The sequence below is a fragment of the Hippoglossus stenolepis genome, chromosome 13 (assembly GCF_022539355.2).
Source record: "Hippoglossus stenolepis isolate QCI-W04-F060 chromosome 13, HSTE1.2, whole genome shotgun sequence".
NCBI classification, from domain to species: Eukaryota; Metazoa; Chordata; class Actinopteri; order Pleuronectiformes; family Pleuronectidae; genus Hippoglossus; species Hippoglossus stenolepis.
Window position 1 is genome coordinate 2,276,637 of NC_061495.1, and position 23,870 is coordinate 2,300,506.

At 40.8% G+C, this 23,870-nt stretch overlaps 8 protein-coding genes across 8 annotated transcripts; 1 reads left to right on the forward strand and 7 right to left on the reverse strand.

The window, feature by feature from the left end:
- Positions 1-232: 232 nt before the first annotated feature.
- LOC118120349 (gamma-crystallin M3) lies at positions 233-1,003 on the reverse strand. The gene is made up of 3 exons (XM_035175183.2): positions 932-1,003; positions 598-840; positions 233-508 (listed from the first exon to the last, which is right to left on the reverse strand). Exons 1-3 carry the CDS (start codon positions 959-961, stop codon positions 233-235), a joined length of 549 nt encoding a protein of 182 aa, XP_035031074.1. The 5' UTR covers positions 962-1,003.
- Positions 1,004-3,151: 2,148 nt separating this feature from the next.
- On the reverse strand, positions 3,152-3,938 carry LOC118120348 (gamma-crystallin M3-like). Its single transcript, XM_047342616.1, has 3 exons — positions 3,894-3,938; positions 3,551-3,793; positions 3,152-3,462 (listed from the first exon to the last, which is right to left on the reverse strand). The coding sequence occupies exons 1-3, from the start codon at positions 3,924-3,926 to the stop codon at positions 3,184-3,186; spliced, it is 555 nt and encodes a 184-aa protein (XP_047198572.1). The 5' UTR covers positions 3,927-3,938; the 3' UTR covers positions 3,152-3,183.
- Positions 3,939-6,389: 2,451 nt separating this feature from the next.
- Positions 6,390-7,131, reverse strand: LOC118120026 (gamma-crystallin M3). Its single transcript, XM_035174596.2, has 3 exons — positions 7,114-7,131; positions 6,760-7,002; positions 6,390-6,662 (listed from the first exon to the last, which is right to left on the reverse strand). The coding sequence occupies exons 1-3, from the start codon at positions 7,126-7,128 to the stop codon at positions 6,390-6,392; spliced, it is 531 nt and encodes a 176-aa protein (XP_035030487.1). The 5' UTR covers positions 7,129-7,131.
- Positions 7,132-9,878: 2,747 nt separating this feature from the next.
- On the reverse strand, positions 9,879-10,601 carry LOC118120043 (gamma-crystallin M3). The gene is made up of 3 exons (XM_035174651.2): positions 10,584-10,601; positions 10,244-10,486; positions 9,879-10,154 (listed from the first exon to the last, which is right to left on the reverse strand). Exons 1-3 carry the CDS (start codon positions 10,590-10,592, stop codon positions 9,879-9,881), a joined length of 528 nt encoding a protein of 175 aa, XP_035030542.1. The 5' UTR covers positions 10,593-10,601.
- Positions 10,602-13,568: 2,967 nt separating this feature from the next.
- On the reverse strand, positions 13,569-14,318 carry LOC118120379 (gamma-crystallin M3). The gene is made up of 3 exons (XM_035175230.1): positions 14,304-14,318; positions 13,924-14,166; positions 13,569-13,847 (listed from the first exon to the last, which is right to left on the reverse strand). The coding sequence occupies exons 1-3, from the start codon at positions 14,316-14,318 to the stop codon at positions 13,569-13,571; spliced, it is 537 nt and encodes a 178-aa protein (XP_035031121.1).
- A 2,336-nt stretch (positions 14,319-16,654) lies between these two features.
- LOC118120376 (gamma-crystallin M3-like) lies at positions 16,655-17,420 on the reverse strand. The gene is made up of 3 exons (XM_047342615.1): positions 17,412-17,420; positions 17,050-17,298; positions 16,655-16,936 (listed from the first exon to the last, which is right to left on the reverse strand). The coding sequence occupies exons 1-3, from the start codon at positions 17,418-17,420 to the stop codon at positions 16,655-16,657; spliced, it is 540 nt and encodes a 179-aa protein (XP_047198571.1).
- A 1,915-nt stretch (positions 17,421-19,335) lies between these two features.
- Positions 19,336-20,471, reverse strand: LOC118120378 (gamma-crystallin M3). Its single transcript, XM_035175229.1, has 3 exons — positions 20,326-20,471; positions 19,927-20,166; positions 19,336-19,661 (listed from the first exon to the last, which is right to left on the reverse strand). The coding sequence occupies exons 1-3, from the start codon at positions 20,332-20,334 to the stop codon at positions 19,386-19,388; spliced, it is 525 nt and encodes a 174-aa protein (XP_035031120.1). The 5' UTR covers positions 20,335-20,471; the 3' UTR covers positions 19,336-19,385.
- A 1,199-nt stretch (positions 20,472-21,670) lies between these two features.
- LOC118120377 (gamma-crystallin M2) lies at positions 21,671-23,463 on the forward strand. Its single transcript, XM_035175226.2, has 3 exons — positions 21,671-22,188; positions 22,336-22,578; positions 23,070-23,463. Exons 1-3 carry the CDS (start codon positions 22,180-22,182, stop codon positions 23,343-23,345), a joined length of 528 nt encoding a protein of 175 aa, XP_035031117.1. The 5' UTR covers positions 21,671-22,179; the 3' UTR covers positions 23,346-23,463.
- Positions 23,464-23,870: the final 407 nt, after the last annotated feature.

Here is a 23,870-nt window from a genome sequence, read left to right on the forward strand (position 1 = left end):
GTTGTTTTATGTTTTATGACCTTTTAAGCAGTTTGAGATGATGATTCTTTTCCAGTGTTTATTTCATGTGGAGTATTTGTTTTCATATGTTGGGAACATGCTTTGTTTCGACAGCTCTTGATCACTGGTCATAATCCTCATTGCATTGATTCAATGTGTAAAATCAAACCACAGAAAAATAACAGAAACACTTTGTTTATCGTTCAGTTTTTTTATTTCAAGATGAAAATGTCTAGCACATGTCGGTGATGCGCTTCATGCTCATGAACCTGGTGCCGCTCATGCCCATCTCCCTGAAGCTCCTGTACTCTCCGGGCCTCAGGTACATCATCTTGCCTCTGTAGTTGGGCTGCTCGTACATCAGCCAGTGGCCGTCCTGCACGTTGCTGGACAGGCAGTCGGACATGCGGTAACGCTCCATGATGTTGTCGCAGTCGTCCTGCAGCTCGTTGCTCTGACCACCGAAGTTCTCCCTCTCGTAGATCTTCATCCTGAACTGGCCACGGTGCTGTTGAAGTCACAGAATCATTCATTTAGTGAACAAACATCATCATTCCGTGGATATAAAAAGGTTTTATCGCCGTGTTTGAAACCTACCATGGGGATCATGCGGCAAGACTTGATACCACCGCTCATTCCCATCATGCTCATGTAGTCGGCGTACTCGCCCCTCCTCATGAAGTACTGGTTTCCCATGAAGTTGGTGCGGTCGTAGACCATGAAGCAGCCGCTCTCCACCCTGCAGGACTGGCACTTGTTCAGGTAGGAGGACATGTCGGAGCAGTCGCTCATGCACTCATAGGAGCGGCCCTGGAAGTTCCGCTCCTCGTAGAAGATGATCTGTGGAAACATGAATTTTCGGATTTAGAGTTGAGTTTGATAATCCTGCATGAACTGTTTTTCTTTTTTTCCCAATAACCCAGAAGCTTACCTTGCCCATGCTCATGTCAGTGGTGGTCATGCTTGTAGGTGAGCTGCTGCTGTTGCTTCGGATACTGCTGCACTGCTGTCCTCTTTGGTTTAACCCTTGCTTTTATACAGGACGCAGACCACCGGGGTCAGTGGGCCCCCTTTGTTAAAAGCCCTGACCCAGCAGCCTGCACCAGAGAACTGTACAGGCCTGTGTTGCTGTGTGCTGGATCGTCACATGACCAGGCCCTCGAAGACTTTAGAAACTCTCTCTCTTTTGATGATATGACACAAAGCTTTTTTTCAATTCTGAGTTTATTGTGTCCGAGTGCGGCACGTACGTCAGACGCAGTTCAGGGACGGTTACGGCAAAAATCTGTGTTGAGCTCAACAAAGCAATTTTGTCCTTTAGTTCATCTTCAGCTCGTTGTTCCTGAAAAGGAATTATCATAGTTTTAGCCTTTTAATCTTAGAAAGTTATCAGCTAGACAATGAGGTGAAATGAGAGTAACTTTTATTGTCTAAAATGTTGATAGGTCGTATTGACAACAAACATCGGCTCACTTCCCAGTGGCCCCCGTTAGCGTCCATCAGAGACACAGTGAATGCATCATTGCTGTCGGGAACAAAAGAGCTAAAATAAATAGAGCTTTTTGGCCTTTTACTTCATCGTTAGCTTGTGCTCGCTGTTCCTGAATATTAATTATCATAGTTTTAGCCTTTTTATCGCACAAATTATCAGCTGGACAAGAATAAATCAGAGTAATGTTTATTCTTTAAAATCTTGATGAGTCGCTTTGACAACTCCCACTAGCTCACTTCATTAGTGGCTCATATTAGCTTCCGTCAGATGCACAACTTACGCATCACGTCGGTAAATAGCTCATTAGTACGATAATTTGTCTCTTAGTTCAAATATGTGCTCGATGTTCAAGGAGCGTGAAACTGAATTTTCGTAGTTTTCGCTTCATCATCTTACAAACGCAGAAAGACAAGACATAATGAGAGAAATGTTTATTGGATAAAATGTTGCATTGACAACAAACATGAGTTAATGAAACTTTACAGTGAAGTTATTTACATATGTATGTTTACACATATATTATTTATACCTTTACATGTTTACACATATATTATTTATACATTTACATGTTTACATCGGGACAACAGTTGTAATGATGTGTTGAATCTGCCTCTGGGGCCTTTCTGGCTTCGTATTGGTCAGTTCAGTCACATGAGAGTTAGAAGCAGGAAGCGTGTGCTTGTGTGGAGAAAAGTGACGTTCGGCCGAAAGACGTCATCCGTCTTCATCCTGTTGTTTATTCACGTTAAGAGTGATCCAACCGCCCGGCATCGAACCGTCGCGTTCAACCGACAGTAGCTAGTTTCGTAAGTAGCTCCCTTTTGCTTCAGTGTTTTTGTCTTGTAGTTCATCTTTGGCCATTGTTTCTGAAACAGAATTTTTATAGTTTCAGCTTTTTAATCGTACAAATCGTCAGCTAGACCTAATGAGAGTAATGTTTATTGTCTATGATGCATCGACACCAAACTAACATCAGGTCGCTTCATGCTTCCATTGGCTCGAGAACAAAGAAGCTCAACAGGGTAAGTTAAGCCATTTTATCTTTTAGTTTATGTTTATGTTTATATTGATCATATACTTTCTATTAATGTTGTGTGAAACTGTAGTTGTAGCCTGTTAATCGTATAAATGACTAAAAGGCTCCTTTTAAGTGGCTCCTGTTCACGGCTGAACCACAACGCCGCCTCTGAAATCACAGTTTTCCAAAGTGTCTCAGATGCTGTAGATGTTCATCCACGTTTTGAAACCAGGAACAAGACGTCACTAGTTTGAACCAATATGTTGTAGCATGGTTGTCAAAGCTAACTGTGTATTCATTCACGATTTGTGCTATTAATTTGTACAACTAATAATTTAGATGCCTCACACTAAAGCAGTAAAATGTGTCAGACACGTAAACCTTTCTTTTACTTGGACAAATTAAAAGCCTACATTTCATTTAATCTTTCATCTCTGATAATCAGAATCTTGCAAATTCCAAAAATATTATGTCAAGGTCTATGGTTCCTTTGTCTGTTGGGTTGATCTTCAAATTGTAAAGACAAATGTGTCATGGAATTAAAAACCCAGCACAATGAATATGTTGAGTTTAATGACCCATCATTTATTGTAAGCTCCATACGACATCATGCAGTGCAGCAATTTCTTTATTTAGTGGCATTTGCTACATACATTGAACATTGAGTGAACTTTTAGTTGCAGGAATCCATGATGCGCTTCATGCTCATGAACCTGGTGCCGCTCATGCCCATGTCCCTGAAGCTCTTGTACTCTCCGGGCCTCAGGTACATCATCTTGCCTCTGTAGTGGGGCTGCTCGTACATCAGCCAGTGGCCGTCCATCACGTTGCAGGACATGCAGTCGGACATGCGGTAGCGGTCCTGGATGTTGTCGCAGTCGTCCTGCAGCTCGTTCATCTGTCCGCCGAAGTTCTCCCTCTCGTAGATCCTCATCCTGAACTGGCCACGGTGCTGGAGAGCCAAAAGAAAGTTGCACGTCAGAAAAATGTCAGAGCTGTAGAAGTACTAGTTAGTAATGTTCAGTGGACGCTGTAGTTACCATGGGGATCATGCGGCAGGACCTGATGCACTCCCTCATTCCCATCATGCTCATGTAGTCGGCGTACTCGCCCCTCCTCATGAGGAACTGGTTTCCAATGTAGTTGGGGCGGTCGTAGACCATGAAGCAGCCGCTCTCCACCCTGCAGGAGTGGCACCTGCTCAGGTAGGAGGTCATGTCCGAGCAGTCGCTCATGCACTCGTAGGAGCGGCCCTGGAAGTTCTTCTCCTCGTAGAAGATGATCTGGAAAAAAAGTAAGTCATAAAAGTTAGATGGGGAAAAACAGGAGATTAAAATTAAAATAAGTAATTTTCAGCTTATTAAAAAAGCTGATCAGAAGTACCTTTCCCCTCATGTTCATGCCGGTGTTGCTCATGTTGGCTGTGGATGTGTTCACTCCTGCTACGGTACTGACTGACTACCATGGTTTAACCCTTTCCTTTTATACCTGACTGGATGGACAGAACTAGTGGCCCCCCTCAGAGAACCCCTTACTCATCAACTCATTATTGAAGCCTATAGAACACAGATTTCAGTAAAAAGCCCTTTCACCCATAACAGAAAGCAATTTACTAACGTGTTGGTAATATGTGAATGGGCTGAGCCAGGTGACGGAAACAATTCAGTGAATGACCCGTGTGGGCCTTCGTTTCTATGTATTTGGTAATTTGAATTACAATTTAGTGTTTTTATTATGTTATAAACATACATGATTTAGAGCAAGTGAGTTATACAGTTTGTATGTTGCTGTCGGATGTTTTCTGTCGTATTCAATTGATTGTGTTTCACGTATTGTGTATATTTGATTTGGCCAAATAGATCTTGCTCAAAGTGAATTAACAGAAACACAAATCATAGACTGTAAATAAAGATGGACGGAGTATGTCCACTTCCTCCTGTTGTACGATACACGGGCTCGACCAATCGTGACTCAGTCTCAGCTGCCAATCATGACATTTCACCACGTTTTTATCAAGTGAAACGTGAACAAACATCAGTGTGATTAAAAAATCCCTAAAATGAAAGAAACCAACTTTGGAAACATTTTATTTACTTGTACTCTGACTATTTAATCTATGTCCCACGTGGAGGAGGCAGGATTTATGACCTATACCGCAGCCTGCCACCAGGGGGCGGTCAAGATATTTTGGTTTCACTTTTGGGGAGCTGATTTGCCCCTGAAGGGCCCCTTTCCTGTCTGTAGTCTTTTTTTATTTTTTTTAAATTGAAGGTCCGGTGTGTAAGATTCAGCTGAAAGGATCTTTTGGCAGAATGTAGAATAATCCTAGTGATGTTTTCACTTGTGTGTTTCATCTAAATTGTACAAATTGTTGTTTTCTTTACCCTAGAATGAGCCCTTTTATATTTAAATACCTCATATTTACATACTTTATATTTAAATACCTCATATTTACATACTTTATATTTAAATACTTTATATTTACATCAGGAGCAGGTCCTCTCTACGGAGGCAGCCATGTTTTTTACAGTAGCCCAGACTGGACAAACTAAACACTTTTTAGTTTTTATGACGACTGAAGCTACCACAGGTTCTAGTTCATGTTTGGAAGGGGGTGTTCAGCTGCAACATGACACTTCACCACTAGAGGTCACTAAATTCTACACACGGAACCTTTAAGTGGTCACTTACTAACAATAAATATGACAGTTTGTAACAAGGAACTATTTTAATAATATGTTCAGTGATTTGTGACTTTGCTGAAAGCTGTAGGTGCCAACAGTTAACTGGGAATGAATTAAATGTGAACCTTAATGAATCAGGAGTAGTTCAGGGATGTTGTGCATATAATTGGCCCCTTTGTGTAAACTGTGGCCCCTTCATGGCCCCTGGTTTATAAAAACCCTAGCTCCGCCACTGCAGAGGTTCATCATCTGGGCTCATCCTCTCTCAAATAGATTTTAATATTTTGTGTGGACTGATGGTGGTGCCAGAGAAAAGGTCAGCGGAGGTCATGGGCAACAACAAAGGCTTTTGGGTTCATACAATGCAGATGAAATGTCAGTGAGGTGCAACTTTCAACTGACAATGGCAGCGGAGTGAAGGTCAAGAGGTCATGAAAATCATCCGACTCTCACGAAGATCACGAATATTCCTGCTCATGAAAATATGGTCACTGTTGTTTATAGATACAGCAGCTAGTGACTGAGATAGTGGATTCAAACCCAAACCAATGTGATCTCTAAAAGCATAATTATGTGTATTTTATATTGATATTGCATATTGCACATGAATCTGACTCTACTAGACAAAAGGTTTTTTTTATTTTAAGGATTCAAACCTGTGGAGATGTTTACGTTTCCTGGGTTTTATCCAACATTGTTTTATTGTCATTATTAACTGATTTATTTTGTAAATGTAACACTGTCATTTAAACAGAAATGATCAACAGTCATATCTCATTATTATCATTTAATTCTTACTCTTAACTCATTTTTGGGGGGAAACAAGCAACACTTTATTCCAATTAGACACTTTGTTAAAACCAGTGTTTGTTTTCTTATGTGTTTAAATGATATAAATGTGATTATTAATCTGTAAATCAGTTGATATTGGTGGTGAGACTTTCAAAACCAACACATCCCCGATAACCTGGGAATGAACTGGTTCTGTATCATCATCTGTAGAGTTGAAGAGTTTTTTGTGACGTAAAAAGATGTTTTAACTAACGAGGGGATGTGATAAAACCACTGGAGTCGTCTCCTCACATTAAAACGGCTGCTCAACAAACCAACATGAAGTTATGCAACAGGTAGAAATATTTAGTCCAAAAAGTTTTTATTCTTTCGGCTTATTCAGACACATTGTATACAACAGTTTTTACATGTCGGTGATGCGCTTCATGCTCATGAACCTGGTGCCGCTCATGCCCATGTCCCTGAAGCTCCTGTACTCTCCGGGCCTCAGGTACATCATCTTGCCTCTGTAGTGGGGCTGCTCGTACATCAGCCAGTGGCCGTCCTGCACGTTGCAGGACATGCAGTCGGACATGCGGTAACGCTCCATGATGGAGTCGCAGTCGTCCTGCAGCTCAAACATCTGACCGCCGAAGTTCTCCCTCTCGTAGATCTTCATCCTGAAGGATCCTCTGTGCTGGAAAGCAAAATCACGAGTTTACTTTGCGTCAGAGAAACGTCAGAATGATGCGATATTAGCAGTCGCTGCAGCCTGTGCACAATTTCATGCTCACCATGGGGATCATGCGGCAAGACCTGATGCAGTCCCTCATTCCCATCATGCTCATGGAGTCGGCGTACTCGCCCCTCCTCATGAGGTACTGGTTTCCCATGAAGTTGGGGCGGTCGTAGACCATGAAGCAGCCGCTCTCCACCCTGCAGGAGTGACACCTGCTCAGGTAGGAGGTCATGTCCGAGCAGTCGCTCATGCACTCATAGGAGCGACCCTGGAAGTTCTTGTCCTCGTAGAAGATGATCTGGAGAAAAGGGACAGATTGTAAAGAGTAGGAATTTTAAGCTTAATAAACAATGTCAGTTTGATGAAGATCCAAAGAGAACGTGTGTGTGTGAGGTGTGTGTTTGCTTACCTTGCCCATGGTCATGGTGGTAGTGGGAGTTAGTCAGAGAAGAGAGAAGCTGCTGCACTGATGTCTGTCCTGTTTTAACTGTTACTTTTATACCTGACCAAACCCAAAGAATCTGTGGCTCCCATTGTGTGAAGCCCTGACTCAGCAACATGGTATAGAGGCCTATGGAGGGCTGAGGGGCGTTCGTCACGTTTCCATGTGACTCGAACCCCGAGAAGACTTTAGAATGGATTTTTCCATAGGGAAGTAAACACAATGAGCGAACAAACAATCGCCTGTTTTACACATTTCACAACAACAGGCTGTGTGGCTCACTCATTCACAAGTGAACAATTTAAAGGCATGAGTGTCCTATTGCCTGACATGTCAATAAGGTACAAAACGCACATAAAAATAAAACGTGTAAAGTGTATTTACAGCCAATGATTTTATTAGAAAAGTGACACAACTTTCTGGTCCATAAATACAGTTATCGTGATAATCAGCTTTATTCAAACGGCACTTTTCTTCTCAAGGTTATCAAGTGATTGACGAGGAAGAAATAAAACCAGACAGGCAGATGAAATGAATAAATACAAATAAATAAATAGATGATATAGTTGATAATTCATTAAATAAGTGGAAAGTAAATAAATAGGATTATTTATTGAAAATAAGTGATGATGGCAAACATTTATAAAAGGAGCTAGAGTAATAGTCGTGTGGGACTCTCCTTTTAAATTTTGTCCATAATTAATAAATAATAATAATTAATAAATCTAATTTTAGTTGAATTACCTCCATTTAACATTTAATGACAGTTATACACTTAATAAATATGCTATAACACACTTTGCTGTGGTTGTTTGCAGCTATAGGCACATTTTAAGTGGTTATTAATCCATAAAATGAGTCAGCAATTATAATTTCTTCAATGAGGACATGTAATATTATCACAACCTTGTTTTACTATATTTGCCTCAATATGTTTGTGTCCACAGGAGAAGTTAAGGTTTGGAGTTCATGGATAAATGTTTTAATGCTAATATCTGCTTACAACCATATTGTAATGTGCAGTAAACTATTTATAAAACGTGAATACACTATTTCTTATCATGTATTGTTATGAATTAGATCTTCCTCATACACTTTGTCTGAATGTCTTCTATTCTATAAGTTATTTCAATTTAATATTTTGGGTCAGTGGCTCAATATCGGTGTGAAGGTGCATAAATTAAACATGTTCTTCATATTCAGTTTTTTAATAAAATGTTCAACAACAAAAGGAATCATTTAAAGAGTAGAGAAATAAAACAAACACAAAATGTGTCATGTAGACAATGATGACAATTTTTATTTAAATCCCTCAAGCAAAATAAAAACAGATTCAGTGTCCACATGACCTGAATTAACCAATCAATGATGGTTTTACCGCTTCATAAAGGGCTTGAAGATTTCCAGTTTCTTCAAACACAAAATTACAAAGCACAACATTAACTTCCAACTTTAAAAGTCGATACCTGCTGTGATAATGTTTTTGTGATTTGAACTTCAGGGCTCCCGTACCTCAGAGCCCCAGAGATAAAAACAGTCACAGTCATAAAGGAGCAAATGTTTATTTGATATGTTTCAAATTTATACGAACAACCTGTAATTCATGGAAGAATTGAATCTGCATTCAAGGGACAATTTGCACAAATATATAAATGTTCTGTATTCCACTGTTTGTATTGTGTTTATGTCTTTTTTCATTTATTTACTATTATGCTTGAAACGTATATTGATAAATCTATCATGAGGGTTAAACTGGATTTCATGAGGACATTTTCATTTGTTTCCTCTAATTTTGACAGATACATGTATAAATATCACAAGCTATGAAGTATTTCCAGGAGTAAATTCAGATTTCGAGGGTTTGAATCATGATTCAATGTGAAGACACAACACTAATCCTCAGACCGGACAGTTTCCAACCCTGCAGGTTTTAGAGAGAATCTTATTTCTAGGTATTTCTGGGGCATTTTTCCCATTTCATTTCATTTATTGACAGAACAGTTCAAACCTGAAATGGGAAAAGAGTGACTCGCAGCAAAGTGCCAAGTCAGACATGAACCTGCAGCCACTGGAGGGGGACTCAAACCCCCGTGTGTGCGTGGCACCAACGCTACCAGGTGACCATAGGACATTTCTTCAAATTGATTGTATTGCAGTGGTCAAAGGTAAAGGTCTGTGTGATCCAGGGCCATTTTTAAAAACCACAAATCAGGAGCACAAGGTGAGATTGTGACCATATTTCCTGGAACTTGACCGGATAGTGGATTCCTACGAGTACAAGGTTTTTATGCCCTCGTAGGTTTATTATGTCTTATGAGGTCACGAGAAGTCAAGGAATCACCAGAGCAATGTGAAAGTTGGGGACATATTTTCAGTCTGGACCAAAGTCGTGGGCCAACGAACATCACAACGTCTGTCATTGACGTCTTTATCCTTCCTGATGTACCATGTATTTAAATTGTTATATATAAGCCAACATGTAGCTCAATATACATATTTTTGTGTTATCAGGAGATATTGTCTCGTATTTCAGAAGTTTTTATTTTCTTGTAGTTTTCCAGGTGAGACGATGCAGAAATGAAACTGAACTAAGTGATTTAGTAGAATTCTCACTGCAAACACGTGTAATTAGAAAGAACAAAAATCTCTTTTTTGGAAGATTATAGTTATATTAAATACCACAAAGCCAGAGTTTAGAAAGTTATATCATTTATTGAAGTCAGAATGTACAACTAGCACATGTCGGTGATGCGCTTCATGCTCATGAACCTGGTGCTGCTCATGCCCATCTCCCTGAAGCTCCTGTACTCTCCGGGCCTCAGGTACATCATCTTGCCTCTGTAGTTGGGCTGCTCGTACATCAGCCAGTGGCCGTCCTGCACGTTGCTGGACAGGCAGTCGGACATGCGGTAACGCTCCATGATGTTGTCACAGTCGTCCTGCAGCTCGTTGCTCTGACCACCGAAGTTCTCCCTCTCGTAGATCTTCATCCTGAACTGGCCACGGTGCTGTTGAAGTCACAGAATCATTCATTTAGTGAACAAACATTATCATTCCGTGGATATAAAATGGTTTTATCGCCGTGTTTGAAACCTACCATGGGGATCATGCGGCAAGACTTGATACCACCGCTCATTCCCATCATGCTCATGTAGTCGGCGTACTCGCCCCTCCTCATGAAGACCTGGTTTCCCATGAAGCTGGTGCGGTCGTAGACCATGAAGCAGCCGCTCTCCACCCTGCAGGACTGGCACTTGTTCAGGTAGGAGGACATGTCGGAGCAGTCGCTCATGCACTCATAGGAGCGGCCCTGGAAGTTCCTCTCCTCGTAGAAAATGATCTGTAGAAAAGAAAAACAAATTAAAGGGACTCGATGACACTAACGCATTCAAATAGTTCTTCTATTTTGGTTTGATGATTCTGTTCTAGTTTCCTACCTTGCCCATGTTGACTGCGGTGGTTTGCTCAGACCTCTCAGAGAACTGTTGGTGAACTGATACCCTGCTGGTCTGAACATGTCTCATTTATACCTGGACACAGACAAAGACCCTGTGTCCCCTCTATTGTTCAAAGTCCTGACCCAGCAACCTACTATAGAAGCCTATAGAGTTGTTTACCCATATACCAACAGGGTCATAACCCCTAAACAGAACTTTCTTTCAAAAAAAGAGATGCAGCACGTTTTTGCTGTTATATGCATATTTTATTTAGAGCTTAGAAATTGTTGCAGGAAGCTGCACGATACAAATATGTACTGAAGCAGACGACTACTATTTAAAAGCTGTAATTAGTTTAATTATAGTTTCATTTTTTTTATTCATTTATTCCACAAATCCACGAACTAACATTTCACCAGATAAAAGATTCAGTCGACAAATAACAGACAATTATCGCAATGACAGTTTTCAGGCATTTAACAGGAAATGAATGTGAAATATTCTCAATATTTGTGGAGATTTATTCGTATAGATTATTTTATTTTTCTCAGTTTTATGTTTGAGAATTTACACAATTTGATTGATGCTGATATATGCTGTTTTCAGTATACATGTGATATTCAGACACTTTGGTTGGTGGTAGTTTTGTTGTGGATTCGGACATTAAAAACATGCATGTTACACGTGCACTGTTCAGCCTTTACCCACAGTTCTATCCATACCATGTTGTGTGTGTGTGTGTGTGTGTGTGTGTGTGTGTGTGTCCGTGTTAATGTCAGTAGTTGTGTCAACCGCTTCAAGTGTCGCTGCATATAATCAATCTGTTGTATGGAGCATCTTCCCATCATTGCATTCAGAGAATTAGTTTGCCAATAATTTTCTAGAATTCTAAATTAAAAAAATGTGATTGTTTGAAATAGAATAGTTTTTTGACACATCAACATTTCTGAGGCACGACTCCATTCACATTCTAATCCAATCAGAGGAGACTTATAGAGAAACACATGGGAACCAGTGACTTAGGATGAAGTGGATTTATTATTAAGAAGACTTTGATGCTTTGAGTGGAAACATGGAAACAGATGTATGAAGAAGAAACTTCTCCTCAGAGGCTCCACCCAGGAGGAGGTGATGGTGAGGATGGAGCGGGAAGATGGGAAGTCTCATGAGGGCTTCTGATTGGACGGTTTGAAGAGTTGAGGGGGTTCATGGGCGGAGCTAAATGACAGGACAGAGAGAACAATTTAAACTTTGTCTGCTTACAGGTGATTGGTTCAAGGCGAGTGCGTCAGGTTGTGATTGGATGAAAAGAGTAGAGACAAGAGACAAGAGACAAGAGACGTGTGCAAGTGACTTAGGCCACTTAGTATTTGCTTTTATGTACAATCTTTATATTTGCATTTGTGCAATAACCCCTGAGTATCGTGTGTTTGCCTCCGGGCTGCAAACACTAACCAGGGTTGTTTATCACGGCTGTTTCTTTTGTTGACATGTGTTTGTTTCTAAGACCAAGTGCTTGGCATGATGCCTCATACCACCTTAGTTGTAGTTTAAGATTTAAATGGGTTTATTATGGGATATGCAGCTGCCCAGACCAACGGAAGTGGACCTTAGCTCAGAGACAGCGAGTTCAACCAGGACCAGTGTGAACACTCCCAACCAGTTAACTTCTTAAACTTCCAGCACTTCTCACACCTGCATTGTTTGGACTGGACCTTCAAACTATTTTCTGAAAAGTTGGTCCAGACCAACAGACCAAAGTCTCCTCAGACCAGCAGAGGAGTTCTGGGTCTGGATCAAACTGAACCAGGTTCTGTTGGTTTGCAGTGAAAACACTTTGTTCGATAGTTTGGACTTTTGGACCAATCACAGGAAGCAGAGACAGAATTAAACAATAGAAGAAGAAGAAGAAGAAGAAGAAGAAGAAGAAGAAGAAGAAGAAGAAGAAGAAGTAGAAGAAGAGGAAGCAGCTGCAGTCTTCACCTCCGACGATCTAATGTTTGAACGACAAGCACGTTCATTTGGTGCATTTGAACTAGTGTGGAGTACTGTAGTACTGTGGAGTACTGTTGAGTACTGTAGTACTGTAGTACTGTGGAGTACTGTGGAGTACTGGAGTACTGTGGAGTACTGTAATACTGTAGTACTGTAGTACTGTATCACCGTGGAGTACTGTAGTACTGTTGAGTACTGTAGTACTGTTGAGTACTGTGGAGTACTGGAGTACTGTTGAGTACTGTGGAGTACTGTAATACTGTAGTACTGTAGTACTGTATCACCGTGGAGTACTGTAGTACTGTTGAGTACTGTGGAGTACTGGAGTGCTGTTGAGTACTGTGGAGTACTGTAATACTGTAATACTGTAATACTGTAGCACTGTAGTACTGTGGTACTGTGGTACTTGAACTACTGCGCCTGAAGGTGCTGATAGGAGTAATACCATAATTATTTACCGTAGCAACCAAATAAACTGGATCATTAATTGTATCCATTCAAACAGAAAGACTGCTACCCCCAACTGACCTCACGCCGATGTCTACAAACCAATCAGAGTCAAGTATAGGTAGACTCCGCCCATGTATGTAGACTCCGCCCACAGGACGTGCGTATGTCAGACAAAATTCTTTAGTTCCTAAATTACAATGTGAAACCAAAACTAACATATAACATATAATATATTTGCTACTTTATTTATGAGGAACTCTCTGCACCAGGACTAAAATATATGTAAACCATCTGTTTTCAATTCTCCAAACAAAACAGGACTAAATAAATCAGAAGTGAATTAAATTGCAAAGACACAGCAAGACTCTTGAAACAAGTTTTACAAATTATAATCTTTATTTGGTTTTATCATGACGTTCTTATATGCATCTCTGACAAGTTCTCCCGAGGTGTCAAAGGAAATAACCAGTGAAACAAAGAGTCCGAATAGATTTAGAAAATAGAGCGTTTTACTTTATTCAGTGGAATTTAGGAAAACATTTAGTGGCAGGAATCCATGATGCGCTTCATGCTCATGAACTTGGTGCTGCTCATGCCCATGTCCCTGAAGCTCTTGTACTCTCCGGGCCTCAGGTACATCATCTTGCCTCTGTAGTGGGGCTGCTCGTACATCAGCCATTGGCCGTCCATCACCTGGCAGGACATGCAGTCGGACATGCGGTAGCGGTCCTGGATGTTGTCGCAGTCGTCCTGCAGCTCGTTACTCTGACCGCTGAAGTTCTCCTTCTCGAAGATCTTCATCTTGTAGGATCCTCGGTGCTGGAAACCAGAGAACCAGAGGATCAGACAACCGTTCAGGGATAAATCAGACGACGTCCAGAGAAGTAAATCTTACCGTAGGGATCGTACGGCAGGACCTGATGCAGTCTGACATCCCCATCATGCTCATGTAGTCGGAGTACTCGCCCTTCCTCATGAGGTACTGGTTTCCCATGAAGTTGGGACGCTCGTAGACCATGAAGCAGCCGCTCTCCACCCTGCAGGAGTGACACCTGCTCAGGTAGGAGGTCAGCTCAGGGCAGTCACTAGTGGTCTCATAGTGACGACCCTGGAAGTTCCTGTCCTCGTAGAAGATGATCTGAAAACAAAGGCCTCATCAGCAACAGTAACATTCTTCCTAAAAGCGACCGTCCACTGTCGATGTTGATTCTCTGCAAGCTTTATACATGTTTTCCATTATTAAATGGTTTTGCACGGATCATTCCCAGTACCTACCTTGCCCATGGTCATGACTTTCACGGTGGTTTTGTCAGGACTGATTCGAAAGCTGCTGTGAATCCCTGTTGGTGCTAACCGTCACTTTTATACCTGCTCAGTGTGAAAAAAGTATTTAGGGCTTCTATTGTGCAAAAATCCCTGAGTCAGCAGAAGCCTGCCGAGCAGTCAGGGTGCTGAAGGGTTATTATCTGGCCCGGTGCCACTCTGGTGGAAATGCATGTACTGTATACGTGCAGCATTGTTGTCCAGCATAAAGAAAATAAAGAGAAGCTTCCAAACGTAGTGACGTGTGTCTCCCACAGTGAGCCGGACAATCCACTCACTAGATGAGACAGAAACTATTTCATTTAGAATGTGATGAAATATTCTTTCATACAAACATATCAGATTAAATGTTTTGTGTGTAGACATGTTATAACTTTACAGAGTTCACCAGAAACAAATGATGAACAAAGGATTCTTAAAAAAGACATCTTGACTTATACAGTATATGTTATATATTTTAAACATATTAATTTTTGCATCAGTATAAGTAAAAAAAAATCTATGATATGATATATGTATAATATGATATTTAAGAAATGATACGATTTATTGATATATGTATGTTATATAAGAAATTATATGATACATAAGTTTTTACATACCCATTATTTTCTATTTAACGTATGATTACTACATCAAAAATGTGATTTATAAAGAGCAGACCTAATAAGTCATCACTTCTTCTCATGTAATATTCTCTGATTCACACAGCCCAATATTAAAAATGATTCATTTCCTTAACAAGAGGTTTTTATTATCAGAACAGTATGTGATGCACTCAAACCAAAAATACAATTAAATATAAAAATCCACACTGTGAAAAAAAAAAGGACAGGATATCTTCTTAGATGTGAATATACTCATTTATTGTTTTTTCTTTGGCTTCAAGAAGGAGATAACCAATCAAACCAGTTTACATTTGAATTCAAAATCAAAGAAAGGTATGTACAACAAAAGTAATTAAAAGATATTAAAGATGTTGTAGTTCAATATACGTGATTCAGCTCCGTTCCCGGCTGGTGTTTCACTTCATGATCACATGAAAACCAGCGTCAGTCCAGATGATGAATTCCACTCACTTCTTGTTTCCTTCTTGTTTTCGGGGATAAACTTCAGCCGATATCACTGTCGTCACCTGACGTTCAACGTTCCTGACATTTCTTTAATCTGCGTCTGAGTCTAGAGGTGAATCAACGTGTCTTTAAGGGACAGTGGGCTTGAAAATAAGATGTTCGTAAGTTTGAAACGAGCATAAATTGACATTGCCCTTCCTCATCTTGATTTACAGCCTAATTATTCTTTTTCCCTGAAGAGACGTTATAGTACATTTTAAAACCTTCTGCATTTTTCACATGTTAAAACTTAAACTTTTACTTTAAAATCACCCTTTAGCAGAGTAGTAAAAGTTTGATCTTAAAAAACACGACCACAACAAATTCTTTTTTTTTATCATTCTTTATTTAGAAACTACGAACAACAGTTTATTGCTGTGGCTGCTCTTAATGTGTCATTTTTAACAATATGGAATAAATCAGATGAACATTTGTTACAGTTCCTCCATCAGATGAATAAACCCTTAATAATGATGATATTTGTGAGAGACGTCTCTTTCAAACCCTTAATTCTAAGGACTGATGATTAATAAAGTTTTCGGTCTCATACATGACAGAATTAAAATATTACAACCACCTTTGATCTTACTTTATAAATCCGTCTTCAAACAACATTCACTTGCTCATTATAATCATCGGTCGTCCTCTATTATCATTCATCATCATCCTTTCACAATATATCATTTCATATGTCAGACTCTGAGCTAATCTGATTCATTTTATCTAAATTTTATTCACAGCTTTGTCTCACTGAGTTCACCTGCACAACATCAGAGCCTCGCAGCCATAGTTGTTCATTAATTAAAGTAAAATAAACTTAATAGATAATGTTTAGTGTAAATAACATTAATATGAGGTGCAACTGGAATCCAAACACTTTAGGATTAAGCAGTGACAAGCTAGAAATGATTTATTCCCTTAAAATGATTTATTTGCTGTGTTTTTCACTTTGAAACTCAAATTTTAATGTATTGAACAACTTTTACTGCAGAATTTCAGGAAACTTCTGGAAAACCAAGCTCAGTCTCACAATTCTCATCCTTTCAAATTCATATTTAATGTCACGTGCATCACGTGACGTACATATTTGAAAGAATATCAAACTTTTAGAAAGACAAACCCACAAAATGTATGATATGAAACATTTATTAATATTTATCGATCACATTTTTCAAGCTGGTTCAGTTCAGTCTAACAGGACTCCATGATGCGTCTGATGGATCCGATCCTCATGTCCATGGGACCCGTGCCCATGTCCCTCATGCTCCTGTACTCTCCGGGCCTCAGGTACAGCATGCGGCCTCTGTAGTGGGGCTGCTCGTACATCAGCCAGTGGCCGTCCATCACGTGAGCGGACTGGCAGTCGGACATGCGGTAACGCTCCTGGATGGAGTCGCAGTCGTCCTGCAGCTCGTTCATCTGACCGCCGAAGTTCTCCCTCTCGTAGATCTTCATCCTGAAGGGACCTCTGTGCTGTAAAAAGACACGAACATTACCTCAGGATGGAGAAAACTGTTTCTTTATATGAGTTTGTTGAGTTTTTTTCCTTTTATATTTAAATCACAAGTCATATGGAAGCTTCGTACCATGGGGATCATGCGGCAGGAACGGATGCAGTCGCTCGTGGTCATTCCCATCAGGCGCTGGTTGTCGGGGTACTCGCCCCTCCGCACCAGCATCTGGTGGCCCATGAAGTTGGGGCGCTCGTAGACCATGAAGCAGCCGCTCTCCACCCTGCAGGAGTTGCAGCGGCTCAGGTAGGAGGTCAGCTCGGCACAGTCGCTGCTGGTCTCATAGGAGCGACCCTGGAAGTTCTTGTCCTCGTAGAAGATGATCTGAAAACAACATTTTTATTTAAAAGCCCTCATCCTTTCCTCAATTTCACACAATCTGTCATTTAATTTCATTTATAATCTTAAATTACAGCATAAAAAAAACGTCCTCTTACTCTGCCCATGTTGCTGCTCGGTCCTGCCCCTGATTGCTCTGGTACTTGCCGACCTGCCTGTCACTTTTATACCCATCATGATGCCAAGTGACCTATGGAGCCATTGTCTTGAACGTCTTACTCAGCAGAGCAGCGTGCACGGCCATGATGTTTGTTAAATCGCTCTGTAAATGGTTATTATTCCAGAGTGCATGCATCTGGTGCGGTGCCAAGTGCAGCGGCGCTCCTGTGGGGTACAGGTGGGTGACGCTCTGCCACTCTTTGTGTTGTGTTGTGTTGCGGTTACAAAAACACTTTGTTATATTCACAGGTCACTTCATGGCTACATTGAATTAGATATTTATCATTTCCTATATTTATTTATTGTTTTTACTCACCAGTTAATTAACACCTACAATTACTTTACTTATTATAATATTATAAAACAATTAACTTGCGACATAATAATAATAATGGTGTAACTTCTTTTTTTACTGTTGTATTCTGGTTTTGAAAGGAGCTCTAGAAATAAAATACACATACTTTTACCTTTGATACAGTACACACTGCTGATCATACTTATATACATTTTTATTGAGGTAACTTTTTGATTACTTTTATTTGTATTGTTACTTGGGTAAAACTTTGTGTTATTTCAAATACTACACCAGTAAAATAAGCACTTTACAACATACTATCTGAAAATGTACTGAGCAAATATACTGAAATATTATGATCATCAGACGTAGAAAGAAAAGAAAAGAAAAGACTAAAGTCACTATGTCACATGATCGACAGCTGAGACTGAGTTGTAATTGGTCAAGCATGTGTATGGGTGGGACCTCGATACCGTGGCTCCACCCCCTGGTTGCCACCTTGCAGACTCTGGATCTGTATGACATCACTAGATAAGATGGTGGCGCCGGGATATTTGGGCTTCATTTCTGGAGAGTGGGAGGAAGTGGAGATACGTCGTCCATCTTTATTTACTGTCTCTGAATATGAGTAGTAACAGGGACGTGTGTTAAGTTTATACATTTTAAATCATTTTATTGTTGTGGGAGATTCACAAGTAGCCATTTATACATTTAGGAAAAATCTATATAGCACATTTTGTTTTATTTTGTGACCTTTGACCCCCAGATTATCTCATGATGTTTTAATGTCACATTTCCACACTTGACAAAACGTCTCTGGGGCCACAGAGGAACGTCTACAGCAGTTTGTTCCTCATCTTCATCTTCATCATCTTCATCTTCATCATCTTCATATAAAACCAATAGATGGAAGCTTGGTCTTTCATTTTTCAGCAGTGTAAAGTGAAAGCACTTAAACTTTTACCTTCTTTAATCCTTATATTTCATGTAACTATGTTCAGTGTCTTGTGATAATGTTCGTTATGAGTTTGTACAAATAAATTAGAATTTCATTTTTAAATTGAATCACTTATGTATGTGTTACAAATCCAGTTCTTTCTAACATGTATTTATAGGTTGTTTTAACAAGTGAATATGAAAATGTGTCTTTTATTTTATTCAAACTAATTTACCTCACATTTCTCCTTAAGGGACAAATAAACAAATTCAAATTGAATTAGATGTGTGTGAAATCAAACAGATCCCAGCGTGATGTTTGAATGGAGAATATAATAATATGATATAACATAAACCTATTATTAAGTGTATGATCTGTTGGATTAACTGTATGATCATTGCAGATATATATAGTGAACTGAGGGATTTGGTTTGTATACAGTTGACAATATCACGATATATATATCCTAGTCTATAGTTTACTGCATGTTATCTGGTCCGTGTGATTATAAAAGATGTAATTCTGCCTCACGAGTGTGTGAATATGATGCAGTAACTCTCTTTAAAGACCTTCGGAGTTCTGCAGATCTAATCTCCTGTTTGATATAAGACGACACAGTCACAAGGTGGCGTTTGATTTGTCTCTCACTTTTATTCAACAGCACATTTTTTGTTCTCTGCTTCAGCAGGAATCCATTATACGCCTGACGGAGCTGAGCTTCATGCCGCTGTATCCCACGTCCCTCATGCTCCTGTACTCCCCGGGACTCGTGTACATCATGCGGCCTCTGTAGTTGGGCTGCTCGTACATCAGCCAGTGGCCGTCCTGCACGTTGCAGGACTGGCAGTCGGACATGCGGTAGCGGTCCTGGATGTTGTCGCAGTCGTCCTGCAGCTCGTGACTCTGGCCCTGGAAGTTCTCCCTCTCGAACATCCTCATCCTGTACGAGCCTCGGTGCTGTTGAGCAAGGCACAGAGGTGGAACAGCTCAGCGCGGCACCAAACCATTTAGCTGCTGCTCGTTAAACAGCTTCATTGCAAAATGTGGCAAAACCAGAGCTGCAGTTACAATTTCACTGTTCTCTCTCATTAGATATTTACTTTCTAACCAACGTTTTAGAAGCAGAAAATATGAAACAAGTTAGCAGCTATATTCACATTTCACATTATTTAGACATTAAAGTGATTTCTCCGTTATGGCTTATTCCCAAATCTCTGCATACCTGAGGAATTAAACGGCAGGATCGGATAGAGTCACTCATGCCAAAAGTCCCGTAGTCGGAGTACTCCCCTCTCCTCAGGAAGTACTGGTTTCCCATGAAGTTGGGCCGGTCGTAGACCATGAAGCAGCCGCTCTCCACCCTGCAGGAGCTGCACTTGCTCAGGTGGGTGGTCATGTCCGAGCAGTCGCTCATGCACTCGTAGGAGCGACCCTGGAAGTTCCTCTCCTCGTAGAAGGTGATCTGTAGAAAAGAAGAACAACAAAAAAAAAAAAGATTTTAAAATTGAACTGCACTTTTGGAAGCTGACACTGTTTTGTGTCCCTCTCGTTCATTTCTGAGTTGATGTTTTTCACATTTAGTTTCTAACTGTGCTTGTTTTCTGCTCCACACTCTACATACCTTGCCCATGTTTGATGATCTGTGTTTGTGGGAATCTGTCCAACAACCTGTGGCTGCCAGGCGGCTTTTATACTTTATACGCGCTGTAACAGGGTTTTGTTATTCAAATTATCTGGAAGCTGATGAATAAGCAGCTCTGCGATCGCTGTTAATTTCATTTGTGCCATCATGATCCAGAACAAAGGGGGGGGGGGGATGGGTGGAAGACACAAGGCGGGAGGGGAGAGAGAGAAAAACTGAGCTGCAGCTTTTTCTCAGACTGGGGAAGAGGAGTAGCAAGCTGTGGTTTGATTTGTCTCAGATCACGGGGGTCTTAAGAAAAACCAAACATGTTGCCAATGCCTGAAGGTCTGTTCGGCTGCAGTTCGTCCATATTTTCAATTTGTTTCATTTGCAAAACCCTGAAATGCACCAAAGCATAACTGGTCATGAATAAGTCTTGGATTAGTGCTGCTGCACATTGGGCTGATTTGAGACTTGATTCGCTCCTTCTGACTTTCACAGGGACGTTCCAGATACGTATCAAACCCTGGGAAACCCCGGGAAGCGTCACCAACCACCAGATGTCGTTGTGTACTTGTACAGCTGCGACTAAAAACAACAACACATTTCCTCCTTCTCAGCCATGACTTCATCCAGGTTTATTTTACACTTCCTGTTTTTTCGCTGCAAACCAAAACACACACAAGTGCAGCAAGTAGCTGACGACGTCGATTCTCCAACGTTTGAGGTCACATTTAATCCAGCGAGTTTCTGAGGAATTCATAGTCTCTGGATTCGTGTGAGCATTCTGACAATTAGAAGATTAAAATGGGTTGAATCTGTCATTCCCTCTTTGGTCCTTCACGTTTTTAAAAACAGCTAAGAGACGAAAATCCTCTAAATTGCACCAAACGATGAACGTATAGAACATCGTAGATTCATTCATTCTTTTCTCTGCAGTAGCATAGCAAACATGGCTGACTGCAAGTACTGTAATACTACTGTAATACTTACTGTAATACTTACTGTACTTGCAATAAGCCCCATTTATTTATCCCACGAGTCCTCCAGTGAGTACTACATGCCACCACTATCTTACTTACCAGGACTCTGACAATTACGTGACGCACTCCAGCACAGGACGTCTTAGCTCACTTGCATTTCTCCACATTCGTCTTTTACAAGAATACAGATGATTAATAACGCTGCCATTTGTGTTATTACTATTTCCCTGCTGTGATGAATGTTTCAGGATTGAGCTCATGTCCACATTTTACACTTGATAATCTTGTTCTTGCCAGAAATGCATCACAGGACCAGTTGTTGTCTTTTGGATCTTATGATTTATGAGTTTGAAGCCAAATCATACGATGGAGGATCTTCATAGTTGAAAAGGTTATTTATCTATTTCATTTCAGGTGAACTTCCTTTTCCATGTAAACAGTGTTTTTTAAAGAATGCATGGATGAAGTAGTCTGTTGCTGCACTGGCGCCAAGAATAAAATACAGAAATGTGAATAATTGACATTAAAAATCATGATGTTTCCACATTTTACTGCAGCTAGACACCAAATAACACCTAAATAATCCTTCTCAGGGCAGAGTTTGATGGAAACAAGTCACACAAACACACAATAATCATTACGTGAGGCTGTTGGCTTTAGGAAGTTTTACGTCTCACTTTTGGCACTTCTTTGATACGAGGCCATCACAGGTGGACAAAGGGAAATCAAACTTGACCAAACCATTTTGCTGATATGCAAATCAGCCTAATTTAGATGACAAAAGCTTTCCCTCGTCTGCACATTCTGCTTTTCGATATAAGCCACGACACAGCTGCAGCTGGCTGGGAGACGAGCAACACCAGCAACAATGGGGAAGGTAAGGAGCAAAGGAGCAAATGATCTTTCAGGAAACAACTGTAATGCACCTACACTGTCTTTAACTTGTGGTCATTGTGCTACTATGGTATTTATCACAATGTTTTGGATAAATTCCCTTCTGCGTCTCGTGTTTGCTTCCGTGCAGGTCGAATTCTTCGAGGATAAGAACTTCCAAGGACGGAAGTACGAGTGCAGCACCGACTGCGCCGACCTGCGCTCGTACTTCAGCCACTGCAACTCCATCAAGGTGGAGAGCGGCTGCTGGGTCCTGTACGAGCTCCCCAACTACACCGGCTACCAGTACGTCGTGAGCCCCGGGGAATATCCCGACCACCAGCAGTGGATGGGATTCAACGACAGCATCAACTCGTGTCGCTGTATCAAAAACGTAAGCTCGACCCGTGGAAGCTTTTGAACGTCATCGTTTAGCATTGAGCATCTTGTTCCTTTAATAATATTGTGATGCACTCGTTTCCTCGACCAAGGGACCAAATGTCCAGATAAGGTAAAGCATAATAACGTGGAGGGTAGATGCACGATATGGAGGATGCAGTTTACTTTTTGAACATTTCTGGGTTATTTAGTGTCGGTGAGTGTCCAGCTGCAGTGAAATACCACAGAGTGCACCAACCAAACAGTAATCAGTCAAAGGCCAACGGACAAAAAGGAGAGATAAAGGGCTCATGATTTGGCAGCGGGCTGCTTTCTGTCCGTGTCTGTGCACATCAATTATTGAAGGAAACCAGGAGAACAGCCAAGAAACCCATTTGTAGATGTGAGCTCCAAGTGAACGAGGACTTGGAAATAGGTCAAATGATTCAGACACTAAGCACGAGCGTGATTTCATTAACTTCAATTCTCCCGTGTGACTATTTGAAGGTGTATGGAAAGTCCTGGAAGATCCGATTCTACGACAAGCAGGAGTTTGGAGGTCAGGCGGCGGAGTGCGTTGAAGACTGCCCGTCCGTCTACGAGGCCTTCAAGCTGCGGGAGTTCCACTCCTGCGTGGTGACGGACGGGGCGTGGGTCCTCTACGAGCAGCCCAACTACCGCGGGCACCAGTACTTCCTGGAACGTGGCGAGTACCCCAACTATGCAGACTGGGGCGCCTCCTCCCCCACGGTGGGATCGTTCCGCATGATCAAACAGTTCTAGAGCAGCAGAGCTCCTGCAGAGTTCTGACATAAATCTCCCACCTGCTTTCTTCCATTCGGACATTTGGTCCTTCTCCCCACATTCCTGTGCTCACATGAATTAAAGTGTTTCAAACTCATGGAGATGTCGAGTCGTTCTTACAGGAAGTCACCTGACACCTGCAGCCCCGTCTGTGAAGGTGCTGAACACAGTGAACAGCTCAAGACAGATGTCAATCATCCTGTGATAATAAATAACTCACCATTCATTTCTCGTGACTCATTTCAAAACTGACTTACTGGCCAGTGGCTGGTTAATGAGCCACGAAGACGTCTGCACAGATCACAAACCCAGGTTAAAAATCTCATATTATTATATTTGATGGGACTCAACAGACAATATCCTGTAAATGAGCCAGATTTATTGTCCCAGGCCATAAAATGACCTTTATTATATAATTAAATGAAATTACCAATATTATATAATACAATTAAATAAAATGACCAATTTGATTAGATAAAATAAAATGACCTATATTATATAATA

Coding starts and splice junctions, on each gene's coding strand:
- LOC118120349 (XM_035175183.2), bottom strand. CDS start 961: ATGACCACCACTGACATGAGCATGGGCAAG. Junction 841..931: donor CTGACATGAGCATGGGCAAG/GTAAGCTTCTGG, acceptor ATGTTTCCACAG/ATCATCTTCTACGAGGAGCG. Junction 509..597: donor CTTGCCGCATGATCCCCATG/GTAGGTTTCAAA, acceptor TGACTTCAACAG/CACCGTGGCCAGTTCAGGAT.
- LOC118120348 (XM_047342616.1), bottom strand. CDS start 3,926: ATGAGCAACACCGGCATGAACATGAGGGGAAAG. Junction 3,794..3,893: donor GCATGAACATGAGGGGAAAG/GTACTTCTGATC, acceptor CTTTTTTTCCAG/ATCATCTTCTACGAGGAGAA. Junction 3,463..3,550: donor CCTGCCGCATGATCCCCATG/GTAACTACAGCG, acceptor TTGGCTCTCCAG/CACCGTGGCCAGTTCAGGAT.
- LOC118120026 (XM_035174596.2), bottom strand. Junction 6,663..6,759: donor CTTGCCGCATGATCCCCATG/GTGAGCATGAAA, acceptor TTTGCTTTCCAG/CACAGAGGATCCTTCAGGAT.
- LOC118120043 (XM_035174651.2), bottom strand. Junction 10,155..10,243: donor CTTGCCGCATGATCCCCATG/GTAGGTTTCAAA, acceptor TGACTTCAACAG/CACCGTGGCCAGTTCAGGAT.
- LOC118120379 (XM_035175230.1), bottom strand. Junction 13,848..13,923: donor CCTGCCGTACGATCCCTACG/GTAAGATTTACT, acceptor TCTGGTTTCCAG/CACCGAGGATCCTACAAGAT.
- LOC118120376 (XM_047342615.1), bottom strand. Junction 16,937..17,049: donor CCTGCCGCATGATCCCCATG/GTACGAAGCTTC, acceptor GTCTTTTTACAG/CACAGAGGTCCCTTCAGGAT.
- LOC118120378 (XM_035175229.1), bottom strand. Junction 19,662..19,926: donor CCTGCCGTTTAATTCCTCAG/GTATGCAGAGAT, acceptor CTTGCTCAACAG/CACCGAGGCTCGTACAGGAT.
- LOC118120377 (XM_035175226.2), top strand. Junction 22,579..23,069: donor CGTGTCGCTGTATCAAAAAC/GTAAGCTCGACC, acceptor GACTATTTGAAG/GTGTATGGAAAGTCCTGGAA.